We start from the raw sequence: 26,018 nt of genomic DNA, 5'->3' as shown, positions 1-26,018 counted from the left end.
CATGATGTAATAGAAGAGCTTGGATCACTTGCTGATCAATTCTATTTCATGTGACCGGCACCGGCAACTTAACTTACCAAAGGTGCTGCAGTGCTGATTACAGTAGAACGGTACGGACATATCGAGATAGCGTGATAACTGAACGCCTCGCACGATGGCCAAAACAAAGGTTTTCACGACCGGATCCACCGGTTAGATCTGTTTGATTCATTCTACGTTCAATGGGGTCAATCTCATTTTGATTGATAGGCTACATCGGAGGATCTATCCTTGAGCGCCTTCTAGTACATCCTAATGCACATTCTTTCGAGATCACAACTCTCGTCCGATCGCAAAACAAAGCGGACAAGTTGAAGAAACTGGGCGTGACGCCTGTCGTCGGCTCATTTAGTGATACTTCGCTACTAGAAGACCTCGCAGCTGGGGCAGATGCAGTGTTCGATGCGGTAGGTTGGTTGGATCTTTGCAAAGATTGATGGCCCTCATAGACGCATATGAAGGCGGATGCGGATGACTTGGAAGCCGCAAAGGCGATATTGCGGGGACTCAGGAGACGTCACCGAGCTACCGGGATTCCTTCTATCTTCATTCATACTGTATGTATGCCGCCCGCTTTTCAAGTTCATCGATGCACCAGTGTCGAATTTTTTTAGTCAGGAACAGGTCTTTTATCGGACAATGCTGCAGGTCTCTACGCAACCGACAAAATATGGGATGACGCAGATGCAGATGACCTCGAAACACTGCCTGACAGCGCGCCTCATCGCGATGTCGATCTGGCTATAATCAATGCTGACAATGAAGGCTACGTTAGAACATATCTCGTAGCCCCATCAACGATTTACGGCCTGGCGACGGGAAGACTGGTCAAAGCCGAGATAGCCAACAATCACTCACAGCAAGTCCCAAGGTTGATTCGCACGGCACTCGACAGGCGAAGGGCAGGTATGGTCGGAAAAGGCGTCAACATATGGCCAAACGTGCATATCGATGATAGTGAGTTGTTCCTTGACAAATGTGCTCAGCAGCTTCAGTGACCTGTTTAGTCGGTGACCTTTACATTGCCCTGTTCGATGCTGCCATCGCAGATCCACGCACACGTCATGGTCGTGAGGGTTATTATTTTGGCGAGAATGGAGAACATACGTTGTACGAGGTTGGGAAGCACATTGGGCGTGTTCTTGTCGAACTCGGCAAAAGTGACATTGCAGAGCCAACGACATTCACTCCAAAAGAAATCGACAAGTACTTTGCGGTGCGTTGTATCTGCCTTACTGTTTTATGATTCGACAATATCACTCCCCAGGGATCAACATCATTAGGTTCCAACTCGAGGTGCAGGGGAAACAGGTCAAGGATGATAGGTTGGCAACCCAAGAAAACCACGAAAGATCTCTTTGCGAGTATCAGGCCGGAAGTCGATGATATTTTGAGACGAGGATAGTCAAGTCGTCTGATGCCGGAAGAGTAGAAGTAAAGCCACGGGTATGCGAACTTGTGGAGTGCATTCGTGGACAGCAAAGAAAACCTATAAGGGCCCCGGAATATAATTCAGTAGGAGAGACTTTATTATTATTATACACGTTGTTGAACAGGAGGAAATTCGACTGGGGTTTTTGTCCTTGCTGCTTCACCATACGTTAGCACTCCAACATAAGGCATCACATTGTATTTCAGGGTATAATGGGCCGGTTTCGCATGCCTAACGATGATCAGCTCTTGGGCCTCAGCGTGACCTGGATGTGACGTACTTGAAATTCTTGGTGAGTTCGCGGAGCATGTATTTGTTCTTGCCCGCTACTTTCAAGTTGGCATCCTCTTTACGACGTACTATACGATCCCAGATAACGACAGCATTCTCAGCCTGCGTCCACGTCAGGAGATTATTTAGCTAATAAAGGTGATTAGAAACTAACCCGTTTGGTGTTGTTGAACTCTGCCTCCACCCAGACGAAAAGTTGCTTAGTATTCCAATGAAAAAGGGGGGTGAGATCTAATGCAATTAGAATTGGATCTCAGCGGTAACACGAGTAGCATGGAAGAACAAACCAGCTGTAACATTGAAGTTGACAAACGCGAGCTCCTGCTTTGGGTACACCTTCTTTGCGGCTGATGCTGGATAACTACGAAGGATACAAGTCAGAGGTGTGGAACAGCGACTGACATTTCATGGACGCACACTTTTACGGAAAGCAATCCTAGCTCGCCTTTCGGGTCTGCGGTGAATACGAATGAGGAAAGTGCAATGGCAGCCAAGAGAGCCATCATGCACGATGAAAGCAATGCAGAGGCATTGTTTACACGCGCGAATATAGTGTGCATTCTATGATTTTGAGTAAGAGTCCAGCAAGGACGAAAGAGGAATACGGACGTGGAGGTTTGGCGGCACCACCGCAAACAAACAAGTCACCAGATCCGTCAGTCCGTCACTGAACCCTGCATTTGATGGCTCTTCCGCCCCCCGCTGCCCCAAACCATCTTCTTCGGCTACACTCTCAGCCCGTCAGTGCTCTAGCCTTTTCAGAAGATAACACAAGACTCTATTCCGGTGACTCATCAGGCCTAGTTGTGGTTACATCGACCTGGACTCTTCGCCCGATCGCTAAATGGCAACCTCACAGCGATGGTCTTCTCGGAATCGAAGAATGGCAAGATGAGATCATCACGTACGCTGGAGGTCCTTACTTTCCTGTTATCCTCTCACAACGGAGACCGTTTGTTTTCTTTCTGAGTAGCCATGGGCGCGACAACAAGCTGCACATTTGGAAGCGAATCATCGAATTGCCAGGATCTGCTAGGTTGGGCGATACGGCTGCAAGTCTGGATCTTCCCATACCTGATTTGTCTTATTCCTTGGATGTGAATGCTCTCAATTACTGCCGGTTCTCTTTGATGTTACTCGACTCGGACAATAACCATAAGAGGGCACTTCTTGCGGTTCCGGGATTGATTGATTCATCTGTTGTGGGTGACCGTTTCCTGCCACGTCGCCAAGACAAATCGAAATCAAATACAGGCTGATGTCTGGTCCTTGCCATCAAGAGAAAGAATCCACGCCGCTATCGGCCAAGAAACGAGGAAGTCTATCTTTTCGACTGATCCCAAAGGTAGAAATAGCGCCGGTATAATCAACTTTCTCTCTTATGATACCTATCTCTCAAACGTGTGTCATAATAGGCATCATCATGGGTCTGCATCTATTTACATCTAATCCCAGCCACAACGGAATCAACAAGCTTCGTATACTCTGTGCCTACGAGAATGGAAGTGTCACGTTACGCAAGTACGCTCGTATCAATCAACCTACCTCTATTGAAGGGGAGGGCTGGGAAGTTCTCTGGACTTCAAAACTCCATGTGGAAACTAGTGTGTTTCGATACGATATCACTGCTCATTCGCTTCATTAACATATACCTTAGTTATGTCACTGAGAGTCTCGCGTCAGAATGATTTCGCACTTACGGTTTCAGCGGACCATTTAATATGCCGTTACAATCTCTTGGTACGTTTCGTCGGCTCTTTTCCAAATTTCAACTCACACTAACCACATAGGAGGCTGAAGTCTCATCTGACAAGAGTTTCGTCGCCCACAAGACTAAACATCCAGGAAACGCGGCGATAGCCATCAGAGATGACGGTAGGGTTTGTGCAGTCGGCGGTTGGGATGGGAAGTGAGTTCATCTTTGTCCTCAAAATCTTGCGGACTTGACTTTTATTGCCACAAGTATACGGCTATACTCGACACGGACAATGAAGCCGCTCGGTACCCTCAAATACCACAAGTCCAGCTGCCAAACAATCGAGTTCGCAAGATTTTTAAGTGGTTCTCAACCCACCGCCGAACCTGAGAGTGATACATCAAGTGACGAGTGGACCCAAGAAGAAAAGGCCGAACGAGACCGTTGGCTTACAGCTGGAGGAAAGGATTGCCGGGTCTCGATCTGGTCCCTAATCAGTTTTTCCAGATGAATGATACTCAAAATCTGTAATCGACGAAAACATATCAAACATTTTATACATATACTTGAACCCGATTAGATATATACACAGCTACGAAGCGAAAAGGAACGGAGGCGAATGACCCGTCCAGAAGAAGGAAATAATAAATCAAAGCGTCCATAAGTTAAACAAGGTTATATTAATCCAGCAGCTCTTAAATCCCGTGTAAGTCTCGCCTCAGCGGCAGCTTCAACAGTTTGAGTCTCCTCTTCGTCTCGACTGAAACCGATACCAAATGCATGTTCGATATTGCGCCTCGTTTCCCTATCCCGTTCAACGTCTTCCGCAGTCACAGGAACAGGAGGGGTACGCAAAGCATTTTCCCATCGCTTGACGCGCCAGAAACCGATGAGTGATGACAAGAGAAGGAACCAACCTGATATGACATTGACATGAATTTCATGTGACAATATGAAAAGAGAAACACTCACCCAGGGTCATAAATACGAACGAAAGCCAGTCTCGCGACGAAACAGAAATGACTGCATCGTCCGGTACCGGAGCAGCAGAAGTAGGATCGGCACCAAAGATGGGGGTAGAGGAACCCATTCCGCCCATACCAACTGAGTCTGCTGCATTGGTAGCATCGTCGATAGGACCATCAGACATGCTACGGGAATAAAACCCGAGCTGGATAAGTGTAAGACCTAGGCCTGCGCGAGACCCGAATTTGGCGGCATGGGATGTATGCAGGAGGTATGTGAGAAGGAAGCCAACAAATTGGAAGAAGAAGGAAAAGAATGCGTTGAGACAGAAAACGAGGAAGGAACCTGTGGGAAGATCATCAATGATCATGTCTGCACCAGGGTCGACACCTGCTGGTGCATGAACGGTAGTTTCCCAGTAGGGGGGTACAGCATCAGCCTGCGCCTCTGCATACGACTGAAAACATGAATGTGAGATAATTTGAGGGAAGTGACGCTAAAGGGGATACACGAACAGGAGGTGTTTCCTTTTGATTTTCTTCTGGCACCACATGCACCTCTCCATTTTCCATCTGAATCACCCGAGGACGTTGGGGTTTGGCCATGACGTTGGCGAAAACACCATCATTTTCGATGCCACCACCGACGGCGCGCGAGGTTTCTGCCTCATCAATAGGTACCCGTGTATAATGTGTTGGCAGCACAGCTCCCGCGATTCGCCTGAAAAACGATCGGGTTGGTCTTGAGGGTCTAACGGGAGATGAAGGCAATATTCCATTGCTATTTCCGATATCGTTGGGTAACGCTGTTGCTGATGGGCGGGGTGGAGAACCCGGCGGAGGATAATCATACTCTCTTTCGAAGTCATATGCTCCTGGAATTGCGTTTGAAAGTGTCCGCCGGTGTGCGGCTGGAAACTGGTTTGAGGAAGTTGGACTCGGGAGAGTATCACCATCATGGTTGTTATGGTTGAGTGTCAGCGGCGTTGACTCGTAAGCAGAATGAGCGTCATCATTGTCGGACTCAAAGGCTTCCTCCATTTCCCTCTCTGCGTCCTGCGCTGTGGTAGGGAGGATAGGCCTATACCTTGGAGAGGAGGGCATTGCTAGAGAGGTAAAAGAGTTCCTTGAAAGGAGAGACCACGTCTTGTGGTGGTAAAGCAGATGGTTGACAAATGATTGATTGATCACAGCTAGTACACAGCCTGACCAAAACCTGAACAAGCAGCCGAGCCGTTCAGCGCTCACACATCCATCGTTTCTCCTTCATCAGTTGACTGATGTTCTTTTGCACATCGCTCTGACATGATCTAAGAGAGCCAATCGCGCTGATCGAGTGCCCGGGCAACTATCCGAATCCTTGGAATACAGATAGATATGAAACCCGAGAAAGAGAGAAGTATTAGGCGTAAAACCGTACGCGTAGTAGAAAAAATACAGTGAGCATTGAGCATTTTAAAATACAGTAATATGATAGCTCTATCCCAGAACAAAGGGCTACTAATACATGGGACAAGTGAGGGTCGTGAATAAATATGTGACAGTGGAAAGCAAATGGCAAAGCAAGGACAACGACGGGAAAAGCGAGGACAAAGCAAGAGAACAAAGCAAAGATAAAAGTATGAGCATCACCAGGACGGAAAGCAAGTGCAGAGTAAGAAAAACCGAGCGGGATCAGGATTCAGGATCAGGATCAAGGTTATGATTGCAGTGTATAACCTCAAGACCGGTACTGACAGTGATTGGCGCGGTGGCGTTTCGCTTCAGCTGTGGTCCCGAATCTCTTGTGGCATTGACCTTGCCCGCATGCGTGTAGTTTGATACCAAAGTGTGAATTCGTGTGACCTGACGAAGATAAAGTAATTAGAACACTCAAAGTCAAGATATTGATGATGAGACCGTACTCTTGAAATTGTGCCTGGAGGTAAGGGTTGCGCCGCAACCTGCAATGGGGCAATGAAGTAGCTTCTTGTCTGGGTTGGATCTTCTGGAGCGACTGATAGCACGCGTGCGATCGGAGCCTACGCGGGGTTGGAACATATTTGACCCTTCACCTTCGTTCTTTGGGGTGGGGGATACCCACTGGCTATTGCAGGTTGGATAACCGGGCATATCATAACTATGTGATTCGCTCCCCCAGCGTTCCAGTGATGAACTAGCGTAGCTTCCAGGTGGTTGACTGAGGCTCCTGTTGACCGTGGACCGTACATTACCAGTACGGTTGGTGTTGAATGGGTCAACATCGTCAAGGAGATGCGGAGAAAATAAGGAGGTGCCAGCACCTCTGACGGAACTAGAACGAGTACGAGAAATTTGTTGAGGAAGAGGCGTTTCGGTATAAACACCGTTGCAATGGAAATCAGCTCCTCTGTCTTGCCAACCTATATCATTGTGCTGTAATCCCTGTGCATATTCGATTGGAAATGGCATAGCGCCAAATCCGGTCAACATTTCTATAGAAGGTTCGGATGGAGGCCTCAACGATGAGGATTTCGGAAGTTCGAGTGTATGGAGTCCCAATCCCTCTATTGGTTTTGTAGGACTTGTGGAGCACGCATCAAGATTGACATATCCGAGGTTCTCGCCACAACCATTGTCAATGGTACTCCCGCGGCTCGGATACGGGGTGCCTAATAGTTGATGAGCGGATCGCACAACTAAGTACAGTATAACCCTTCCACTCACAGACAGGTGAACCGATACTTGACTGAGGTGAATTCGAGCGGGACACCTGCAATCCAATGTGGGACGCATTATACCAAGCTCCTGGAGAAGCGTGACAATCACAACCCACAGAGTGAGAGGGAAGTGTCGGAAACATCGAGGTAGGGCAAAGTTTAGGAGGCCGCGGGGTAGTTGGGGATAATGAAATGGATCAGTGTTAGCGGTTTTTAATCCCGCGAGGACTGTCACCTTTGATCCGCACATGATGTGATTTTATGGAATAAGGGCAGATCTAAGATTGAAGCACACAGATGAATTGAGTTCTGGGAAAGACTGAATGTGTCATCTACGACAAATTCTTCTCGTACATCATCTTTTTGAGATGATGGGAGTCAAGCGAGTTCTGACCTGACAGATGCTGGAAAACAATAGCGCGGTGTACTGTGGGCGCAATCATCTTCGAAGCAATTTTCCAGATCTGTGATCTTATCAACGAACGAACAATACACTTGAATTCGCAATTCTCACCGTCATTGGGAATGTCAACGGCGGGGATCAGAATCTGTTCCGGTATCAGATTTTCCGCGGCCACAGTTTGGTCTGCAGATCGATAGCACCTTTTGCCTCTGCTGACCGCGACAACTGGCACGAACTTGACGAATTACCGGCGTTTACTTCATCTTGTTCCCACTTTTCATCATCCAAATACATATCAACCGCTCTAATCGCAAGGTCACTTCCAGATGAACCTGGGACAGATGAAGCAGTAGGAGGGACCACATGATAGCCCTTCTTGCCTTTTTCAGCCGATTGACCAGTAATATCGGGTGTTTCAGCCAAAGCTACATAGGCCTTTGCGACACGCCAGTCTATCTCCTTTGTGACCATTTGTAGCCTCTTCTCCGCTTGTTCTTTGGCGCGACGAGCCTCTCTATTTGCTTGGTCTTTTTCAGATAAGACGTATTGGAGTGGAACAGGTTTAGATGACTGAGGAAGCTCCAAAAAAGTCCTAGTATGCAGTAAATGGGGAGTAGTATTCAACGTGCCAAAGGGTAGATTGTTTCGTTGACAAAGTTCCCGAGCCTTGGGGCGAATTCTAAGTGTCTGAGATAGTAGACATTGATAAAAACGTACGTCCACTCCGAAACGAAGGGCAATGCCATGAATGGTGTCACGCGAATTGATGTAATACCTTGCGTGAGTTGATGTAGACACAACAGAGTTTCCTGAGCCTGAGCCTGAGATGGGTGGAGGAACATCAGGATCGGAATATTGGATTGACGGTTGGGCGCCCTCTTTGATGCAGGGATTCACCGTTTCCTCGTACGTAGGAGGTTCAGACGGAGATAACCCCGAAGATTCTTCCAAAGGGTGCTTCTCTTGTTCTTCGGTTTCGTCGTCGTCGCTATCATAGCCTAAGACAAACATGTCCTCATCATTGCTGATGATGGAGGGCGAGTTTCTGCTCTGTATCCTGATGCCGCTAAATAGAGAGTTCCCTCGAGAGGCCCCGATGCCATTCAGACACGCCAAACAAGGATCATAGGTTGCCAAGCGAGGGTTACTTCGTATGCAAGAATCGCAGATGACCTGGTTGCAGCACTTCGTAACATGTACTGCATATTTCTTGGACTGAATGGATGAAGAACACGCGAGACACATGGCATTCGCAATGTCGGATTCGGCAACCATTATAATGATCTGAGGTGGTGGATTCGGGTGGAAGGAAGAGCGAAACACTGTGGGAAACAATGTCAGTGCCGATATAGCCGGATGAACGTCCGAAGCCGTTCCAGCTATACATATACTTATGAGTTCTACTCCAGGACAGGAACAACCCCACCTCGTATCACTCGTTCTACAATCAAAAAAGGCACTTCTACACGGACAGCAAATATGTTCACATGCTCATGCATGTTCCAATTCATCTGCGAGGGCGGCTGTAGACGTACTGGCTCTCGATGCTAAAGTTCGCTGGATAAGTGAGGCCGTCGTCGAGCAATTAAAGGCAGGCCTTCTGTTTTGCCTATCAGGAGAACATGCCAATCTTGTTTATAGTTGGCAGCGTCAGTTGCTAAAGGCATTGAGGACAAGCGCATGCATCTCCACAAACAAGCTCAGGTTAGTCGTGCACCGCATTCTCATGTTGATCATCTGTTGATTTTTTAAGTCCTGGGATACCGAGCGCTCGCACTACAGCACAGAACTAGACCACATTTTGGAAGCACTTGGTGCTCAGCTAGTATCTCCTGAGTTTCATCAGACGTCTGCAGACTCTTCACTCTTCGGCAGCCAACACTCTAGCCAAGAGGATCAACCAGGCCCTCATCCCCATGACCAGTCCGAAAGTAGGACCTTTCCCCCATCATCACCATCAACAACCGTTCGAAATCATTCTGGGGTTCTTAGTGGAACTGATGTACGGAACATCCGCGACCAAGACAGGAAACATTGGAAAAATCTCCGGGATTTCGTTGATGATCAAGCCATCGAAGATATCCTTGAAACCATTGAAGGTAACCGGACTGCTCTTGACGTGGGTGATGGATTTATCTGGAATCGGCACATTTTCGAGCTCACTGTTAGGACCTACTCGGGCGAACAAGTGATTATTCCGAGACCCTCAACCAGGCCATAGAGTCCATTCTAACTTCGCTACCTCAATCCGCCGACGGATCGCAGCTTGCGGCCCGCATGCGAGATACTATTGTTGACCAGGACACTGTTGGAACATCTATGGCAGGTGCTCTTGAGAGCCTGGCATCTCATTTTGAACAAATGGATGCCGCTCTGAAAGATACCGAAGCCGGGGAGATATTAGGTGAAGGCGACCTTCAACGTGAAATTTTATTCCGTTTGAACTTGAAAATTTTTCTGATGTTGTCTTAGAAATGTACAGGGACGTGGAGGAGCTCCCGGCCATTTTGTCTGAGCTAGAAGATGGTGGTCGAATGATTGATGCTCATCAGTGAGTCCTTTATCAAGTTCGATATATCGATGATTGAAACATTGTTAGTACGTCTCTTCTCGCAGCTCAAGACATCAGAAACAATAACCTTGTGCACTTGAGCAGTGTACTGGACGACTTGGAAGAACTCGGCGACATAATGGAAGAGATGCTACAAAATCAAGAAGAGGTTGAGGTAAATCTGTTGTGTCACACTGACTTCATCCAATTATCTGCCTCGTCTTCTGACTCACCTTGTCCATAGACGAAGTTCGAGGAGGGGTTGAATTCACTCCAGGAACAAATTTTGACAATACGAGATCTACATGAACAATACATATCTTATCAGACGGCATTCAACAAACTCACGGTCGAGATTTCAAGGCGGCAACATTATAAAGATGCTGCGGAGAACATCGTAAAGGGAATGATGTCTCAGCTGACTGCGATGACTGAGGGTGAGAGCAACATGGTGTCGTTGTTTGTTACGTCGCTAACATACGTCGTCTACTTCCAGAAGAGGATCAAGTACGTCGCCGTTTCAATGCCGAATATGGCGCCCACCTGCCAGAAGATATTTGCCTTTGTATCGGCAATCCTCCGACTCGGTGGGAAGTAGTACCCTGGCCTGGAGACAGCCTGGAACTACTTCCCCGCATTGATGAAGACCTGCTTGTTGAGGTCTGGTCTGATTATCACTCAGAAGTACCATATCGACTAACATTTTATCTCGTCGCCTAGGCAAGGAGAAATGCTGCAACTCCCGATCGTTGATGGTCAATGGGCCGTATGTTGTTTCGTAAGCATCCTCAGCCATCCATCTGTTTTGCTTATTACATCTGAGAATGTGTTTGACAGAACCGCAAAAAAGTATGGGGTTCCCCAGTTTGCCTTGTTGCCGTTTGCTGCTCCACGTATAAGATTTGGAAAACAAGGGATCTGATCATTGATGGGTGGTCCGATGGACTAATTCTATGGCCGTTCATGAAACCAGAGGAAGGAGTTATTGTACGTCGATGTAGATCAGTGCATTCTACATGCATATTCTATATCTACGGGATCCACATAGGAAATGAAACATACATACACACTTACTGTGGACTTGGCTTCCGTTGCTGTCTGTGGCTATGCCGACATTGATGTTTGGGGTTCTTGCCAAACAATTGGTACAGGATAACGATTCGAGTGCGCGTTTAGTCTTCCATTGCGCATGGCTCGTCTCGCCCCCATTATATGTGATAACGGTACTGGATTCTCGAAGATCGGGTAAGTTGAAAGTTATCAGTCTTGATCCAGGCCTTACTGCTCTTCCAGCTTCGCAGGTAACTCGGACCCATCTTTGTGAGTTGGATTCTCCTAAGTGTGATACTGCTACTTTGTTCCCTATGTTCACACCCAATGCAGTGTGTTTCCGACTGCGATTGCGACTCGTGGCTCCCCATCTCAGACCTCTCGAGCACCTGCCGTGCCTGCTAAGCCGGGGCATCTGGCATCCAAGCGTGGGGTTGAAGACCTTGATTTCTTCATCGGCGATGAAGCCCTCGCAAATGCGAAGACGCCCGGATATGGCGTTCATTATCCCATCAGGCATGGCATGATTGATAACTGGGACTACATGGAGCGATACTGGGAGCAGACTATCTTCAAATATCTAAGAGCTGAACCAGAAGATCATTATTTTCTTTTGGTGGGTCGTCAATCTATCAAACCCGGGTCTATGCAGTGATCTCAACGATGAGACTTGATTAGACTGAGCCGCCGTTGAATCCACCGGAGAACAGAGAACAAACTGCTGAGATCTTCTTTGAATCCTTCAATATCCAGGGACTCTATATCGCCGTACAAGCAGTACTCGCGCTTGCCGCATCCTGGACATCAAATAAAGTCACAGACCGGACGCTCACTGGCACCGTCATCGATTCTGGTGATGGTGTTACGCATGTCATTCCCTGTGCTGAGGGTTATGTCATTGGAAGCGCCATTAAACATATCCCGATCGCAGGAAGAGATATTTCACAGTTCGTGTTGAACCTGATGAGAGAACGCGGAGAGATGACGAATGTGCCTCCCGAAGATCAACTAAGGGTTGCCGGAAAGGTGAAGGAGAATTATAGTTATGTCTGTCAAGATATTGTGCGGGAATTCAGGAAATATGACGAGGATCCATCGAAGTACTTCGAGAGGTATGAGGGAGAATATTCTGTGACCAAAAAGGTATGATATTTTTTTTGAGTTGAATTCTCGATGGAACGCTAATTAGATCAGAAATACGGCGTTGACGTCGGTTATGAGCGGTTCCTTGCCCCGGAGATCTTCTTCAACCCAGAAATTTACTCATCCGATTTCCTCACACCTCTTCCGGATATTGTAGACGATGTTATTCAAAGTTCTCCCATTGACGTTCGCCGTGGTCTTTACAAGGTCAGTGCATCAGACATCCAAGATAAGTATTACCCTCAGCCGTTATTAGAACATCGTCCTTTCCGGAGGTTCTACTATGTTTCAGCACTTCGGAAACCGGTTGAAGCGGGACCTGAAACAGCTTGTTGACCGTAGGCTCGATACTAGCGCGCTTAGTAGCGGCAGCTCAATGAAGGTAGGTACAAGTTCCAAATACAAACGTAAAGGCGAGCTCATCTACATTTTTAAAGTCATCCGGTGTTGAAGTCGAGGTTATATCTCACAAACGTCAGCGGTAAGTATCCGATCGCGGTCGCTGCTCATAACCTCAGCTAAGTCTGCGTAGATATGCTGTCTGGTTTGGCGGCTCACTGCTTGCTTCTTTGGTCAGTGCAATGGGTTCTTCTTTATGAATCTCTTCTAATGCTACCCCATCCAACACAGCCTGACTTTTACACGTCTTGTCACACTAAGGCTCAGTATGACGAAATTGGTCCGAGTATCTGTCGACGATACCAGATATTCGGCAGTGCCACTTGAATATGAATAGTCGTGTCGCCGCATTCTTATCAAACTCTATTATCACTTTTTATCGGCTTGAAAGCATGCAGGCCTGAGCAGCAAATCGACGACACGTGTAGAATATGAACGCTCTGACGTCAAAGGAGTGGCGTTTGGGTATCTTGTACGCCATATGTATTACAGTAGGCCATTCCAGTTGGACCTTCCGCAGACCAAACGGTAGATGCCGACGATTTTCGAAGCACTGTAATTCAGATTACACGATAAGGTCAGTGAGTCCCTACAAGCTTTTTTAAGACTTTTTAGGCTATCGAAAAGTTCGATTTTATTGAAAATGGCCCAGGAACAAAAGGGCCAAAAGAGCAAAAAAATCCATTGATGGAGCTGACAAGTGGCAGCGGGAGTATATCCGACGAAAGCTTCGGAAGCAATGCTTGATGATGCTACCCATGAAGACATCGGTTTAAATATATACAACACATGATGAAATGGGGGATCGAGGACCGATGACATGCACGTTCACATAACCCGGCATTTTGGCATAAGACGTATACATCCTGGGATGTGATTATAAGCACAGGCGGCCGGCCCAGCGCGTATAAGTCATGTATATTTCTAGTAAATCTGTTGGCAGTCGCTCTGCCATCTGCCATCTGAGTCTGCCGACTGGCAATTGCTGTCCAACTTGATTTCCTTTCTAGATTTGTCGGGCACCTCAGCGAAATTCATCTCATGGATGTCATGAACCAACGGACAAGATATGTCGACGAATCGGTTTGCCGTTGAGAAGTCCGTGTCTCTGGGAACATCAGTTACAAGTTTGTTATGAGCTTGTCAGCAGGATTATGCTGCGGAGATGGAGCCGTCCAATCTCATCATGGGTGTGCGAGGTGCTTTTAACGAGGATTTTTGTCTCAGGTCTGTGGGACATTCGCCTTTCGTCACCGTCTTATATGCCCATGTCAAAGGAGGACATTGGCAAGTTGAGCTTAAGTGATGACGGGAAAGACGACCTTGAACAGCAGGCGCCGACGCGGGTGATACGCGTTCATGATCGATCAAAGTGCGTCATCAGTGTTGTTCACCACCTTGTCGATCATTACTGTATTAATGCGACATTAGATGGCAACGTGTACCTTTCACCTCCACAAAACCGCCTCCGCCGCCAAAATTGTCGCTTGATGAAGCCAGTTTGATACCAGAAGCTACTGCATCATTTTTCTCGCTTCTGACGTTTGGTTGGATTACCTCTCTCTTGGGACTTGGTTATGCGCGCCGTCTCGAAGCCACGGATGTATACAAATTACAAGACTCCCGTTCCGCGGCCCAGATTGCAGAAAAGATCAATGTGTCGTATGACAAGAGGGTCAATGAAGTGAAAGATTATAATGAACGCTTGGCTGCTGGAAAGATCAGCCCGGGTTGGAGGTCCGTTTTGTGGATGTTGAAAGGCAAGCGTAAGGAGCTAGAGCACGAATGGCGAACGAACACAGGGAAAAAGCGACCCAGCTTGGTTTTCGCCATCAATGACAGCGTCAAATGGTGGTTCTGGTCAGCAGGGGTGCTGAAGGTCATCTCGGATACAGCACAGATTACTACCCCCTTGGTCGTAAAAGTATGCATCATCAGATCGCCTGCGCGTCCATGCACTGGCTGAATTTGTGATAGGCTATCGTCGACTTCGGTATCGAGTCCTATGCAGGAAGACACTCAGGAACAAATTCTACTCCTCCAATCGGCAAGGGAATTGGACTGGTATTCTGCCTCTTCATCATGCAAACGTGTGCATCAATTTGTACACATCATTTTTTCTACCGTGCTGCATCCACCGGAATTTTGGTTCGCGGTGGTCTCATAACTGCGATTTATACTAGGTCGTTACGACTCACGACTCGGGCTCGTTCCTCACTCCCTAACGGTAGAATAGTAAATTTCATCTCCACAGACGTGTCCCGCCTCGATTTTTGCTGTGGCTACTTTCATATGGTGCGAGACTCGAAACAGCCTTATGAAAGCCTTCCTAAAGTTTTCCTAGTCTTGGGCCGGACCTATTCAGATGGTTCTCTGTTTGGCCCTCCTCTTGATCAATCTAGGACCTTCGGCACTGGTGGGGTTCGGCTTTTTCGTCCTCGTGACACCAATACAGCTCCAAGCCATGAAATCGTTTTTCTCAAGCCGGAAAAAAGCTATGTTCTGGACGGATCGAAGGGCCAAACTCTTACAAGAACTCTTGGGAGGCATCAAAATCATAAAATTCTTTGCTTGGGAGAATTCTTTTCTTGCTCGTATTATGGATTACCGGAAAAGAGAATTAAAGTGCGAAATTCCATGACCTGGAGCTGATGGTCGCTGACTGTATTTCGTAGTCACATACGGAACCTACTGATAATCCGTGCTGCAAACAATGCGGTGGCCATGAGCATGCCGGCATTAGCCTCAGTCCTTGCTTTCGTCGTTTATTCAGCTTCAGGACACCCTTTAGACCCAGGCATTATCTTTGCTTCCCTGTCTCTTTTCAATCTGCTTCGGCTACCACTAATGTTCTTACGTGGGTATCCAATTCTCAATTCCGGCAGCCGATGTTAATCTACTCTCAGCGATGTCACTGAGCACGATAGCTGATGCCGCCCAAGCCATCACTCGCCTGAATGAAATTTTCGAAGCTGAATTGCTGGAAGGCACTCGCGTCATCGACCACAACCAGGCTGTTGCATTGCGCGTTCAAGATGCATCATTTACTTGGGAGACACCTGAACCGAGTGATGAGGGTATCTCTTCACAGAAACACAAGGCCGATAAAAACCAATCAACCCCTCAAAAACCCGACGGAAGTTCCCAACGAACAGAAAAGATTTTCACTATGTCGACTATCAACCTTGAAATCGCCAGGGGTCAACTTGTTGCGATTGTGGGCTCTGTCGGTAGCGGCAAGAGTTCCTTCTTGCAAGGATTGATAGGAGAAATGCGACGCACGTCTGGGCAAGTTATCTTCGGAGGCACCGTCGCTTACTGCTCTCAAAACGCGTTCATCCAGGTATGTCTTTTGGTAAGTCTTTCTATAGATCAACCTCCCATATCTATTAGAATGCTACAGTTCGCGAGAACGTGTGTTTTGGGCGACCTTTCGAATCAGTAAGATATTGGAAAGCAATCAAGGATGCTTGTCTGGAGCATGACCTCGCCATGTTGCCTGATGGTGACTTGACAGAAGTCGGGGAAAGGGTAAGCATAGCTCGTGAGCACGCTATAAGATATACAAATTCATTGTCTCCGTTCCAGGGAATCTCTTTGTCAGGCGGACAGAAGCAAAGAATCAATATATGCCGTGCCATTTACTGTGATACCGACATACAAATCTTTGACGTGCGTTCATATTTCTTGACAAAAAATCTCGCTAGAATGACGGCTTCGTCTGCAGGACCCATTTTCGGCATTAGATGCGCACGTTGGCAAGGCAGTTTTTCAAAACGTGTTCAAGACTACATCTCTGGGGAAAACAAGAATTCTTGTTACACACGCCCTTCACTTTCTTCCTGAGTTTGATTACATCTATGTCCTCTCCGACGGTCAAATTGCCGAAAAGGGTACCTATGCAGAAGTGATGGGTCATGGAAAAGAATTCTCTCGGCTTATCAACGAATTTGTGTCTGGTGCCCCAAATCAGGAAAAGTCGGAGGAAAAAGCTGGAGGTGTTGTTAAAGAGACTGAACCCAATAAACGAAACAGTAGTGGGAGGGCTCTGATGCAGACAGAAGAACGCAGTGTCGGTTCGGTTAGCGGAGAAGTTTACAAACTCTATCTGAAGGCGGCCTCGGGGGGAATCATTGTCCCTCTGTTGGTTCTGGGTATGTGCTTGTCTCAAGTAGCAACCGTACTCTCATCTTACTGGTGAGCATAAACTTTACATGACCCAATACGTTGATACATTTTGATACAGGCTCGTTTGGTGGCAGGAAATGTAAGTTCATGAATAATCAGCACAAAGCAAGGTATACTGATACTCTTCGAAGGGCTTTCTCTCGTCCGCCAAGATTCTACGTGAGCTTAGACCCTCCACTCTCGCCATATCTAATTGCTTTGAACCTAAGATGGGTATTTATGCGGTATTCGGTGTATCCCAAACATTTACATACTTCTTCGTGATGTGTGTGCTCGCACTACTGACGTTCTATTCGTCGCGGCGGTTGTTCAGGGTTAGTTATCTTTTGCTTTTTTTAACAGAACAAACTTCCGCCTAAACCACCATCTTAGACTGCTATCGATCGCGTGTTGCATGCTCCGATGTCATTTTTCGAGACTACGGTAAGTATATTTGGTTGAACTTCGATTTTAATTTTTATGAAAATCGGCCAGCCCCTCGGCCGAATAATGAACAGGTTTTCAAAAGGTATGCTTATGGTAATGCATTGTTTGAACTGAGGTTGGACTGGTGTTTAGACGTTGATAATATGGACAACGTCCTTGCAGGTCCGTCATTTACTTCCTGTGACACTTCATCTTTTAAATGGTTGTTGCTTAGACTCATTGCGAATGTTTTTGCTAACAATGTCCAACATAATTGGCGCCATTGTCCTAGTATCCATCGTTCAACCTTGGTTCCTTCTCGCTGTTGCGGTGATTCTGGTTGTCTACTTATATGCTGCTGCCTTCTACCGTGCCAGTGCCCGTGAACTCAAGGTCCGTCAGTAGTTTACTTGCTAAAAGAAGAGGATTGGCTCACACTTTCGCCGATTCAGCGATTGGGTATGATTTACCGTTGATACTGAACTTTAGGGGACCTGACTGGACATCTATCAGATGCTATATTGAGGTCTTCTCTGTACTCTCACTTTTCTGAAAGTTTATCCGGGTTGGCCACAATCCGAGCATATGGTGAGGTCGAAAGGTTCCAAGCTGAAAATGTGAAACGCCTCGACATCGAGAATCGGGCATATTGGCTGACGGTTACCAACCAGGTTTGCTTGAATAATCGTTTCATAGGTTCAGCATGGGACTGAAATAGACTTATGGTAGCGTTGGCTTGGCATCCGTCTAGATTTCCTCGGTGCTCTATTAACCTTCACGGTTGGCATGCTCAGTGTCGGTACTCGATTTACAATTTCGCCATCGCAAACTGGTGTAGTGCTATCATACATTCTGACTGTGCAGCAAGCGTAAGTTGTATACTTGTATGTATAGCTGGATGGATGAGCTGACAAACCGGGAATCAAGGTTTGGTTTCCTGGTTCGCCAAAGTGCCGAAGTCGAGAATAATATGAACTCCGTCGAACGGATTGTGTACTATGGTCAAAAAATTGAGCAAGAAGCGGCACATGAAGCACCTGAGGCGAAGCCGCAGGCTCCCTGGCCAGCAGGAGGTCGTGTGGAGCTGAAAAACATATTTTTAAATTATCGGCCAGGATTGCCAGCGGTACTCAAAGGAATATCTATGGATGTAAGAGCCGGTGAGAAGATTGGCATTATTGGGAGGTTCGTAGTGATTCTTTCCGCTTCGGCATCAGAACTGAAACGTCAATTACAGGACAGGTGCAGGAAAGAGTTCAATCATGACAGGTATGTCATTGGACGCATTAGAGATAACTAAACAGCTTATACCACTGTCTATTAGCACTCTACCGACTGGTCGAATTGGCGTCTGGTTCAATTCTAATTGACGGAGTTGATATTGCAAAAATAGGACTCTCTGATCTTCGAAATGCCCTTTCTATTATTCCTCAGGATCCGGTAAGCATCTAATGAGTTCCCTTATCGGAAAAGTGCCGAACAGCTCATGATTGCCATCATATTTGCAGCTTCTCTGTGAGTACGACTTTGTGTAAAAACAGCTTCGAGTTCGATTCTCTGGATAGGACTGATTTGGATATGTTTCGGGGACGTTCAGTTTCGGGTACACTGCGGTCGAACCTTGACCCTTTTAATCTCCATGACGATGCCACGCTTTGGGACGCACTCAAACGGTCGTACCTGGTACCTTCAAATACGGAAACCAAACGAGATCGGATTGCCACACCTAGTGCAATTTCGGAAGAAGGGGAGAGTATCACTCATGCAGCTGTAAACCGGTTCGATTTGGATAGTGTTATTGAAGATGAAGGGTCGAACTTGTCAATTGGACAGGTACGTGTGAGACAAGTCAAGTCAGTAAGATGTTTGACTGAATGAATATGAAACCCTGCATCATATAGCGATCGCTGGTTTCTTTTGCTCGTGCAATAGTCAAGAATTCCAAGATTATAATTTTAGATGAAGCTACCGGTGAGTATACATCTCTTGCATTTTCGTTCGGGATGAGATGCCGCGAAGCCTTTGCCCGAATCGGTATCCGAACACTTGTGGAACTGAATTCGGGTTCCGAGATGGCAGAATGAAAGTGTGGAGCCCGAGTTTGGTTTGGGTTCATGATGGAATAAGAGATACATCGAAAGTGGTTTAGCCAAGCTCGGGCCACTTTGGAACCCTCGTAACTCAACTCATTCTCTCTCCCCCCCATCAAAATCAAAAGAAAAAACACAGTTGGGGCTAAAAGTTTCTGGAAACCCAAACCAAGGGGCGGGGATTTGACATGTGACAAAATCTATCCCGTGAACCCCGCATCGTGACCTCCCCGCCTTTTCGTTTTAATTTGACTTTTTGCGGTGAACTGAACTAACGGGTTCGGTTTTTTTCTTTTGAATTTCTAGCATCTGTGGATTATGAGACGGACCGGAATATCCAAGATACGATCGCGTATGAATTCAAAGATCGAACTATTCTTTGTATAGCTCGTGCGTTTTTCCTTATTAAATGAACAGTTCAACTCAATCTTATGTTGTCTCTTTATTTAGATCGACTACGTACGATTATTTCTTATGATCGGATATGTGTCCTAGACGCTGGTCAAATCGCTGTAAAAAAAAAGCCTTTTATTTGCCCTTCTCTCACTCTCTCATAAAACTTATCTCATAGGAATTCGATACACCAGAAGACTTATTCAAGAACGAAAAAGGGATATTCCATGGAATGTGCTCGCGTTCCGCCATCACTCTCGATGATATCAAACTGGCCAAAAGGGTCAAATCATAGTCAATACTACCCTTTGTAACAACAACAAGTCAAACAAACTAAGATAGAAAGTAAATTTAGAACCGTTTCGATTGTTCGCTTTCGTTATACAACTTTTTCCTTATGAGCAGACCAAACGAGAGAAAGGAACCGAACCGTCCGGGGGAAAAAAAGTCTCATGGTTAAAAAAAAAAAACGGGGGTCGTAAATACAGACAGGGGTTAGGTAGATAGATGGTTGTAAGCAAGACTACTGAGTAAGTAAGAACAACCGGATATAGATATTATCAGTAAAGAGGGAAACAAAAATGGGACAGCAAGAGTACAAAACAGGAAAGAAAAAACCAATGACGTTAGTCTATTAAGAACTGTTTCTTCAAAAAATCGCTAGCCGCGCGTTTGACTGAATCATCAATTTGAGGATTACTGATGAGTTCCTGCATGATATAAGGATTGGTGAGCCCATCAAAAAGTACCGATATAAAGACTTACGATAGCTTTTGCCGTCTTTTGTTTCGTGTCTTCCGAGTGCTTCGAACGTTCATATTCCGCAGATTCTCGCTCCAACTTGAGTCTCTCTAATTCTCTCCTCTGCATACTTTCTTTCTCTTCTCTCTCTTCCCTCCTCCTCAGATATTCCAACTTCATCTTACCGGTTTGTGTTTGCACCTGCAGGAACTGGAGAAAAGTCGAAAGCATAGTCTGAGTGACTGACAGATTGACGACAGGCGAGTCACCGGGACTTGCCGACGGGATGGATGGATTCAGTGCGGAAGAAGAAGAATTGGAAGGTGCGGAGGGCGGAACTGTGGTCGAATTTGTCGCAGCTGGGTGAGAAGAAGCATGATGGACGACATTTGAGATGTGAGGATGTGAACTAGAAGTAGAAGACGAAGAAGCAGCACCATTGGCGGCAGCGCCAGAGGAAGATGGACCACCAGCGAGTGCAAGGTGTGTGGTGTTGCTCGGGCCGGTCGGGACGGTAGCAGGCGATGGTGGCACGAGGGGATCGCGAAGGGTTTGTGGATTGATGTAATTGATGTGAGGCGTGAATCCATTCATGCCATTGGTGATTGCGCTTGTGGGATCCGTGGAGAAATCGAGGCCCGTGGTGGTGGTGTTCTGCTGCGGTTGGTGCTGCTGTGGCTGTGAGGGTGGTTGAGGTTGAGTGGGCTGGTGGGATTGATGGTGGTGGTGATGCGTTTGCGGAGGAGGTGGTGGCGCGTGGTCATCGTCCGGGTCTCCATCGTCCACGGGACCGTTGTTGTTAGCGCTGGCGTTGTTTCGAGACTGGCTGGGGCGCGTGGTGGCAGGATCGCCATGCCATCTGTGGAGAGGTGCGTAAATACGAGGAAAGAGCAGGGTCAGGGACGGGAGAACGCACCGGCGGTAAAACAGGCTGTACCAGCCCCTTCGGTGCCAGTGTTCGATGGTACGGGCGGTGATGTTGCCGACGTCGCAGCCGGCCTTGCGGGCGGCAGCAAGTCGGCGCTCGTACTCTCTTAATCGATCCGCTTCGCTAAACTGGGAAAGGTCATTGTTGGGGGAGTGATGCTGCTCAAAAGCATAGATCTGTTTGAAGAGGTTAAAGTTGCGCTCGTAGCAGCCCTTGAGGGCCTGATAGGTCTTTTTGCCGTCAAAGACCTCCTGGGCACACTGTGGAAAAGGGAAAAAAAAAAAGGTGAGCGGGGCGGCATTACGGCAAGAGGGGAGACATGCCTCGCGGAGACAGGAATTTTTTGTGGCGCGGAGGGCGTTCCAGTGCTCGTCCTGGCCGGGGCCCATGAGCCAGGTGAAGAGTTTGGTCTTTTCCTCGTCGGTCCAGTGCTTTGCGCCCTGGCCAGCGGGGTCGAGGTCGTAGGGGTCGGCATCGTCGGTGTCGCGTCTGCGCTTGAGGACCTGTTGGGGGATGGGGTTATCGACAGGCTTGCGCTTGATGGCGGGTGAGGTGGCTGCGGGGACGGTAAAGGTGAGAGGAGAGTGAGCGGGTGGGGGTTGCTGGTGAGAGGGGGGCGAGGTGGAAAGGTTGCGGTAGTCTGCGCGGTGGTACTGGGGTGGGATGTGGCTGCCCAGGGCCTGGCCAATGGACTGGTGTGTCTGGAAGGGCGTCTGGAGGCGGTGAGTGGTGTGCAAGTAGAAAGCGGTGGACGTACGTTGGCGTTGCTGTCGAGGTTGGAGTCGCGGCGCTCTGGGATCGGCAGGTGGCTGTATTGCATCGTCGACCCACTCAAACCGTGCCAGTCCAGTTCGCAACCGAGCCGCCTGCACAAACACTCCCACGCCCTACTCTACCACGCTATATACCCCGTCCCCCTCCTCCGAACTCCCCTCCGCGTCCTCGTCTCCCAGCTCTCCCAAGCCTATGCACCCCCACTCAGACCCACCCACGCCAGACTCATCCTCCTCATCCTCCTCCTCCTTCCGCGCCATCCGATTCCGCCACCGCGCGGCACGCGCATCTTCCGGCGTCGGCGTTTCCCGTCCTACCCCACTCCGCAGCCGCCGAGTCACACGCCCGTCCTCCTCCGCCCGCTTCGGCGTCGCCGTCCCCTCCCGCCGTCCGCTTCTCCGCCGCGGCATCACCGGCAGCTCATCCTCCTCTCCCTCGGCATCCACATCCCCATTCACCACCGCCGGCGACTCATCACCCACCTCGTGTCTCCCATTCAAAAACGTATTCTCCTTCCCATGGTTCATCTTCTTTTCCTTCGCCTTGGCCTCCTCAATCGCACTCCGCGTCAACAAATACGGCGTCCACTGCAGCTTCTCCGCTTTCAGTATCAGATACCCCTTTCCCTCCCAATTTCGGACATACGACGCCACCTTGTCTCGCTCAAACCGCACTTCATAATACCGCGGCGGCACAAACATTCCATGCCCATTCACCGCCACTTCCTGACGCGACGGCGCCCTGTGCATCTGATGGGTTGATTTCGACCTCCGCAGTGTCGTGATCGTCTGTGACGAGTTTTTTCGGCCCTTTGAGATCCGAATAGCCTGCCCTGGGCTTGGCTTTATCGGCGGCGGCGTAGGTTCTCGCGTAAAGATCATATGCTGCTGCACCAGCGTTTCGTAAACGTCTTCCACCGTCATTGCAGTTGCCGAACTGATATCTAATCAAAAAAGTCAGTCCCCTGTCTCGACGGTCCAAACCACACTCACCCTCCAACCGGGGATGGTCTGGCCCATGTTCCAGGTACCGCATTACTGCCAACGTCCAATAGTTCTTATACCCGAGTGCCCCAAGGCTCGACAACGGCTTCTCAGGCGACCCTGTACGCCCTTCCACCTTGGACAACAGGTAACCTGCGAATCATCATATCAATCATCTTTCCCATGCCACCTTTACACAGCTCTTGGGTGACGCACTGAAATCGATCAACAGGTTTCCCCATCCCTGTCTCTGCCTCACCGGTAATGTCATAATGCAGCTCAAATTCCACTCCTTCAGGCTTCGCTTCTCTTTACTAAAATAGCCCACAAACCGCGCTCCCGTGTCATCCACCTCGGTTATCACGTAGAATAGAAACGGTTCAACATCGTAGAATAGCGATTTGTGGTCTAAAAACATCTTGGACAACAAACACAGATTCTGACAATATATCTTCAAATGTTGTCAGCAAACTTCATCCATCACAACTCGTCACTTTACCTTGTTTTTCCGTCCATCAACTTCGAAAATAGATATCCCTCCATCCCTGTAGATCTCGTCTCCGGGCGGATGACGGACCTTGCATTTAAGCTGATAAACCATGAGCACTTTGCTCCCTCATGATTCTACAACTACTCACCCGATGCCGCATCGCCTGAAATCGGCTCTTCATATACCTCAAACAAAACTCACATATCCACATTCTCCCATCGGGTATCGACGCATACTCTTCCGGAAAAGGTGCATCATACCACGTCTTGATATCATACTGCCCAAATCGTATCGTCTTGATCCTCAACGTCTCGGGATCATTCCGAGTCGTAATCGTGTATAATCCACCTGGTGTCGACGGTACTGGTGAAGGGGTCGGTTGGAATTGGGCGTGTTGGAGAGTCGACGACCGTGTCGGACGGAATGAATTAGTGGAAGGAAAATCAATAGTGGATGTGTCCGAAACAGATATCGAGGATCGACTGAGAGCGCTGCTGGATGTTGTACTGGTGGCGGAGGGAGGAGGCAATGGTGGCGCAAGTTTTCTCTGTCCAAGAGTTGTAAAGTGGTAAAAACGTCAGAATGAGACAACGACGAACCTCGGCCTCCATCCGACTCCTTTCAAATAACTGCTTATCATGGTTCACTATCGTCGTCTTACTCGTATCCCCATCCTCTAAATTCAATACCCCGTCAAATATCCCTCCGAGCATTTCCGCTTCCTCCTTCTCCTTTCCCTTCACGCTATTACGAGTCGTTGGAAGGCGAAGTCGAACGCGAGGTATAGTGGGCGAAGAGTCCAATTCTCGCTCGCGTTTCCGTTTCCGCGACGTTCGTGGCTGTATTGGTGTAGCCTCAACTTCGTCACCAGCATCCTCTTCCTCAATATCCACTTGCTCCACACCTTCTGTCTCTCCCTCTGCATCTTCTTCGGTTACTTCAACTTTCGGTGGGGGCCGGTACTTGGGTGGTCTGCCTCGCTTGCGAGGTTGTACTCTTGGAGCAGGCGGCCCCGGAGTCCCCCCCACATCGACATCCGCGTCTTCCCCCATGCCTGTTTCACCATTCACGACTGGTGTCGATATTCGTTTGGGATTCTTTCGCCGTCGTCCTCTTGTTTTAGTTACCGGCATTGGAGGGTCGGAACGAGATGATGAAGCAACGGAGTGTTCACGGTTAGACTCGAAAGGTAGTGGTGGGACAAGAGGAATGTGGTGGTCTTCGGTAAAGATTTCCGGTGGTGGGCGAGAGAAATAGTGTTGGGCAGCAGCGTTTTGACAAGGTGGACAATACCATTCGCCTTCGGGTAATTCGTTGATGGGAGGTTGCATGCAGTCGAAATGCCACCCTGTATGTATTGTATTCCGCGCTTAGCAAAGAAGGGTTTGATCTCCAAGGAGTTTCCGTATACACATACCACGATCACATCCGTCGCAAAACAAGATCCTTTCCTAATTAATGTATTGAGCAAACTCTCACCTAGCCGAGAATGAAGACAAGACGCACATCGTCACCCTTGTCGCCACAAAGCTCGCAGTTTTTGCATTCGATACACTTCCATGGATAGGTTCGAATCATTTCACCAATCTTGGAGAGTTCCATACAACTGGGGTGACCTAAGCCGAACGGGCAAAACCATGAAATCAAAAACGTAATGAAGTCGGAAATAGGGGAAAACACATACCGCTGCGGCCGCACTCCGAACAAGTCACCATAAGCTCCGGCTTCCCATTCTTATTCCTCGCGTCATTGCCTTGGCAGAAACTGCATTTCTCATCACGTCGATGGAGACGTCGTTTCTTTTTTAGGGGTTTGAGGGGGTGTTGGGGTACAGGCGATTGAGTGATGATAGGAAGGTACGGTATTGTATTTTGCGGTGCAAACGGATCGCCTTCTGGTAGCCTGTCTTGGGACCATTGATCGGGAGGCAGAGCATGCATATTCGAGAATTCCGGAGGCGGGACATGCGGTAAGGGTTCCTGCGAAACAAAGATGTGTGTTATGTCAAAAAGTAATGAACGAGACGCGATAGACGCGTTTCGAGAAACCGAAGCGACACAAGAGTTGTACATACATGAGGAGATAATGACGGTGTTGTCTCCGACAGCAGCACAGCGTCGACGGGAGTTTCACTGAGGGCGGGGTCGATTGGAATATCGTCGAGGGGAGTAGCGGGGAAGACGGTGGAGTCTGGAATGTCCGGGGTGAGGGTTCCGTTGGCAGGAAAAGCAAGACCGGGCATCGAGTGCAGCCCGGTGCGATGCCGGGGGTGTTGGGGTTGCAGAGAGAGACGGGGGCGAGTGCTCGTCGTCGGGGACGGTGTGCTAAGGCTGCTTGGCCGTGTTTGCGCGCGCTGGCTCGGCTGTGCATGTGACTTGG

At 48.3% G+C, this 26,018-nt stretch overlaps 10 protein-coding genes across 10 annotated transcripts; 5 read left to right on the top strand and 5 right to left on the bottom strand.

Moving 5' to 3' along the window:
* Window positions 1-248: 248 nt before the first annotated feature.
* On the top strand, window positions 249-1,444 carry AGABI2DRAFT_65316 (hypothetical protein; the record flags this gene model as incomplete). The annotated part of the gene is made up of 5 exons (XM_006459265.1): window positions 249-374; window positions 501-596; window positions 654-996; window positions 1,047-1,255; window positions 1,307-1,444. Coding segments are annotated over 5 exons (912 nt in total), but the record flags the coding sequence as incomplete, so codon positions are not given.
* Window positions 1,445-1,575: 131 nt separating this feature from the next.
* AGABI2DRAFT_65929 (hypothetical protein) lies at window positions 1,576-2,322 on the bottom strand (the record flags this gene model as incomplete). Its single annotated transcript, XM_006459264.1, has 5 exons — window positions 1,576-1,702; window positions 1,752-1,864; window positions 1,917-1,993; window positions 2,050-2,123; window positions 2,180-2,322. The coding sequence occupies 5 exons, from the start codon at window positions 2,320-2,322 to the stop codon at window positions 1,576-1,578; spliced, it is 534 nt and encodes a 177-aa protein (XP_006459327.1).
* A 123-nt stretch (window positions 2,323-2,445) lies between these two features.
* Window positions 2,446-4,034, top strand: AGABI2DRAFT_201458 (hypothetical protein; the record flags this gene model as incomplete). Its single annotated transcript, XM_006459263.1, has 7 exons — window positions 2,446-2,666; window positions 2,736-2,964; window positions 3,017-3,122; window positions 3,178-3,366; window positions 3,420-3,502; window positions 3,553-3,671; window positions 3,726-4,034. 7 exons carry the CDS (start codon window positions 2,446-2,448, stop codon window positions 3,967-3,969), a joined length of 1,191 nt encoding a protein of 396 aa, XP_006459326.1. The 3' UTR covers window positions 3,970-4,034.
* AGABI2DRAFT_218424 (hypothetical protein) lies at window positions 3,994-5,576 on the bottom strand. The gene is made up of 3 exons (XM_006459262.1): window positions 4,940-5,576; window positions 4,431-4,881; window positions 3,994-4,375 (listed from the first exon to the last, which is right to left on the bottom strand). The coding sequence occupies exons 1-3, from the start codon at window positions 5,525-5,527 to the stop codon at window positions 4,134-4,136; spliced, it is 1,281 nt and encodes a 426-aa protein (XP_006459325.1). The 5' UTR covers window positions 5,528-5,576; the 3' UTR covers window positions 3,994-4,133.
* Window positions 5,577-6,097: 521 nt separating this feature from the next.
* Window positions 6,098-7,244, bottom strand: AGABI2DRAFT_116299 (hypothetical protein; the record flags this gene model as incomplete). Its single annotated transcript, XM_006459261.1, has 4 exons — window positions 6,098-6,268; window positions 6,328-6,419; window positions 6,478-7,053; window positions 7,109-7,244. The coding sequence occupies 4 exons, from the start codon at window positions 7,242-7,244 to the stop codon at window positions 6,098-6,100; spliced, it is 975 nt and encodes a 324-aa protein (XP_006459324.1).
* Window positions 7,245-7,255: 11 nt separating this feature from the next.
* AGABI2DRAFT_184046 (hypothetical protein) lies at window positions 7,256-8,819 on the bottom strand. The gene is made up of 3 exons (XM_006459260.1): window positions 8,222-8,819; window positions 7,746-8,170; window positions 7,256-7,572 (listed from the first exon to the last, which is right to left on the bottom strand). Exons 1-3 carry the CDS (start codon window positions 8,777-8,779, stop codon window positions 7,434-7,436), a joined length of 1,122 nt encoding a protein of 373 aa, XP_006459323.1. The 5' UTR covers window positions 8,780-8,819; the 3' UTR covers window positions 7,256-7,433.
* Window positions 8,820-8,897: 78 nt separating this feature from the next.
* AGABI2DRAFT_184045 (hypothetical protein) lies at window positions 8,898-11,088 on the top strand (the record flags this gene model as incomplete). The annotated part of the gene is made up of 10 exons (XM_006459259.1): window positions 8,898-9,095; window positions 9,146-9,208; window positions 9,258-9,623; window positions 9,674-9,926; window positions 9,977-10,055; window positions 10,104-10,230; window positions 10,300-10,492; window positions 10,552-10,715; window positions 10,776-10,833; window positions 10,893-11,088. 9 exons carry the CDS (start codon window positions 8,898-8,900, stop codon window positions 10,806-10,808), a joined length of 1,476 nt encoding a protein of 491 aa, XP_006459322.1. The 3' UTR covers window positions 10,809-10,833; window positions 10,893-11,088.
* A 151-nt stretch (window positions 11,089-11,239) lies between these two features.
* AGABI2DRAFT_191319 (hypothetical protein) lies at window positions 11,240-13,194 on the top strand. Its single transcript, XM_006459258.1, has 9 exons — window positions 11,240-11,300; window positions 11,349-11,375; window positions 11,439-11,721; window positions 11,784-12,248; window positions 12,300-12,455; window positions 12,505-12,630; window positions 12,686-12,729; window positions 12,781-12,820; window positions 12,879-13,194. The coding sequence occupies exons 1-9, from the start codon at window positions 11,245-11,247 to the stop codon at window positions 12,972-12,974; spliced, it is 1,293 nt and encodes a 430-aa protein (XP_006459321.1). The 5' UTR covers window positions 11,240-11,244; the 3' UTR covers window positions 12,975-13,194.
* A 918-nt stretch (window positions 13,195-14,112) lies between these two features.
* AGABI2DRAFT_66472 (hypothetical protein) lies at window positions 14,113-20,018 on the top strand (the record flags this gene model as incomplete). The annotated part of the gene is made up of 26 exons (XM_006459257.1): window positions 14,113-14,571; window positions 14,625-14,942; window positions 14,992-15,272; window positions 15,323-15,504; window positions 15,554-15,990; window positions 16,041-16,178; window positions 16,236-16,319; window positions 16,375-16,844; window positions 16,894-16,914; window positions 16,967-16,994; window positions 17,045-17,149; window positions 17,208-17,258; window positions 17,310-17,343; window positions 17,394-17,423; window positions 17,476-17,637; window positions 17,754-17,911; window positions 17,970-18,109; window positions 18,168-18,425; window positions 18,478-18,509; window positions 18,565-18,680; window positions 18,749-18,755; window positions 18,838-19,073; window positions 19,142-19,211; window positions 19,637-19,720; window positions 19,781-19,842; window positions 19,902-20,018. Coding segments are annotated over 26 exons (4,080 nt in total), but the record flags the coding sequence as incomplete, so codon positions are not given.
* A 331-nt stretch (window positions 20,019-20,349) lies between these two features.
* On the bottom strand, window positions 20,350-25,579 carry AGABI2DRAFT_177299 (hypothetical protein; the record flags this gene model as incomplete). The annotated part of the gene is made up of 13 exons (XM_006459256.1): window positions 20,350-20,433; window positions 20,489-21,323; window positions 21,381-22,105; window positions 22,150-22,258; window positions 22,284-23,109; window positions 23,159-23,302; window positions 23,366-23,557; window positions 23,788-23,802; window positions 23,841-24,186; window positions 24,239-24,987; window positions 25,057-25,090; window positions 25,146-25,255; window positions 25,324-25,579. The coding sequence occupies 13 exons, from the start codon at window positions 25,577-25,579 to the stop codon at window positions 20,350-20,352; spliced, it is 4,425 nt and encodes a 1,474-aa protein (XP_006459319.1).
* Between the last annotated feature and the right edge of the window lie 439 nt (window positions 25,580-26,018).

Source organism: Agaricus bisporus (assembly GCF_000300575.1).
Source record: "Agaricus bisporus var. bisporus H97 unplaced genomic scaffold AGABI2scaffold_3, whole genome shotgun sequence".
NCBI lineage: Eukaryota > Fungi > Basidiomycota > Agaricomycetes > Agaricales > Agaricaceae > Agaricus > Agaricus bisporus.
Note: the sequence above shows the minus strand (reverse complement) of the source record. Positions and strands in the feature narration are given on the sequence as shown.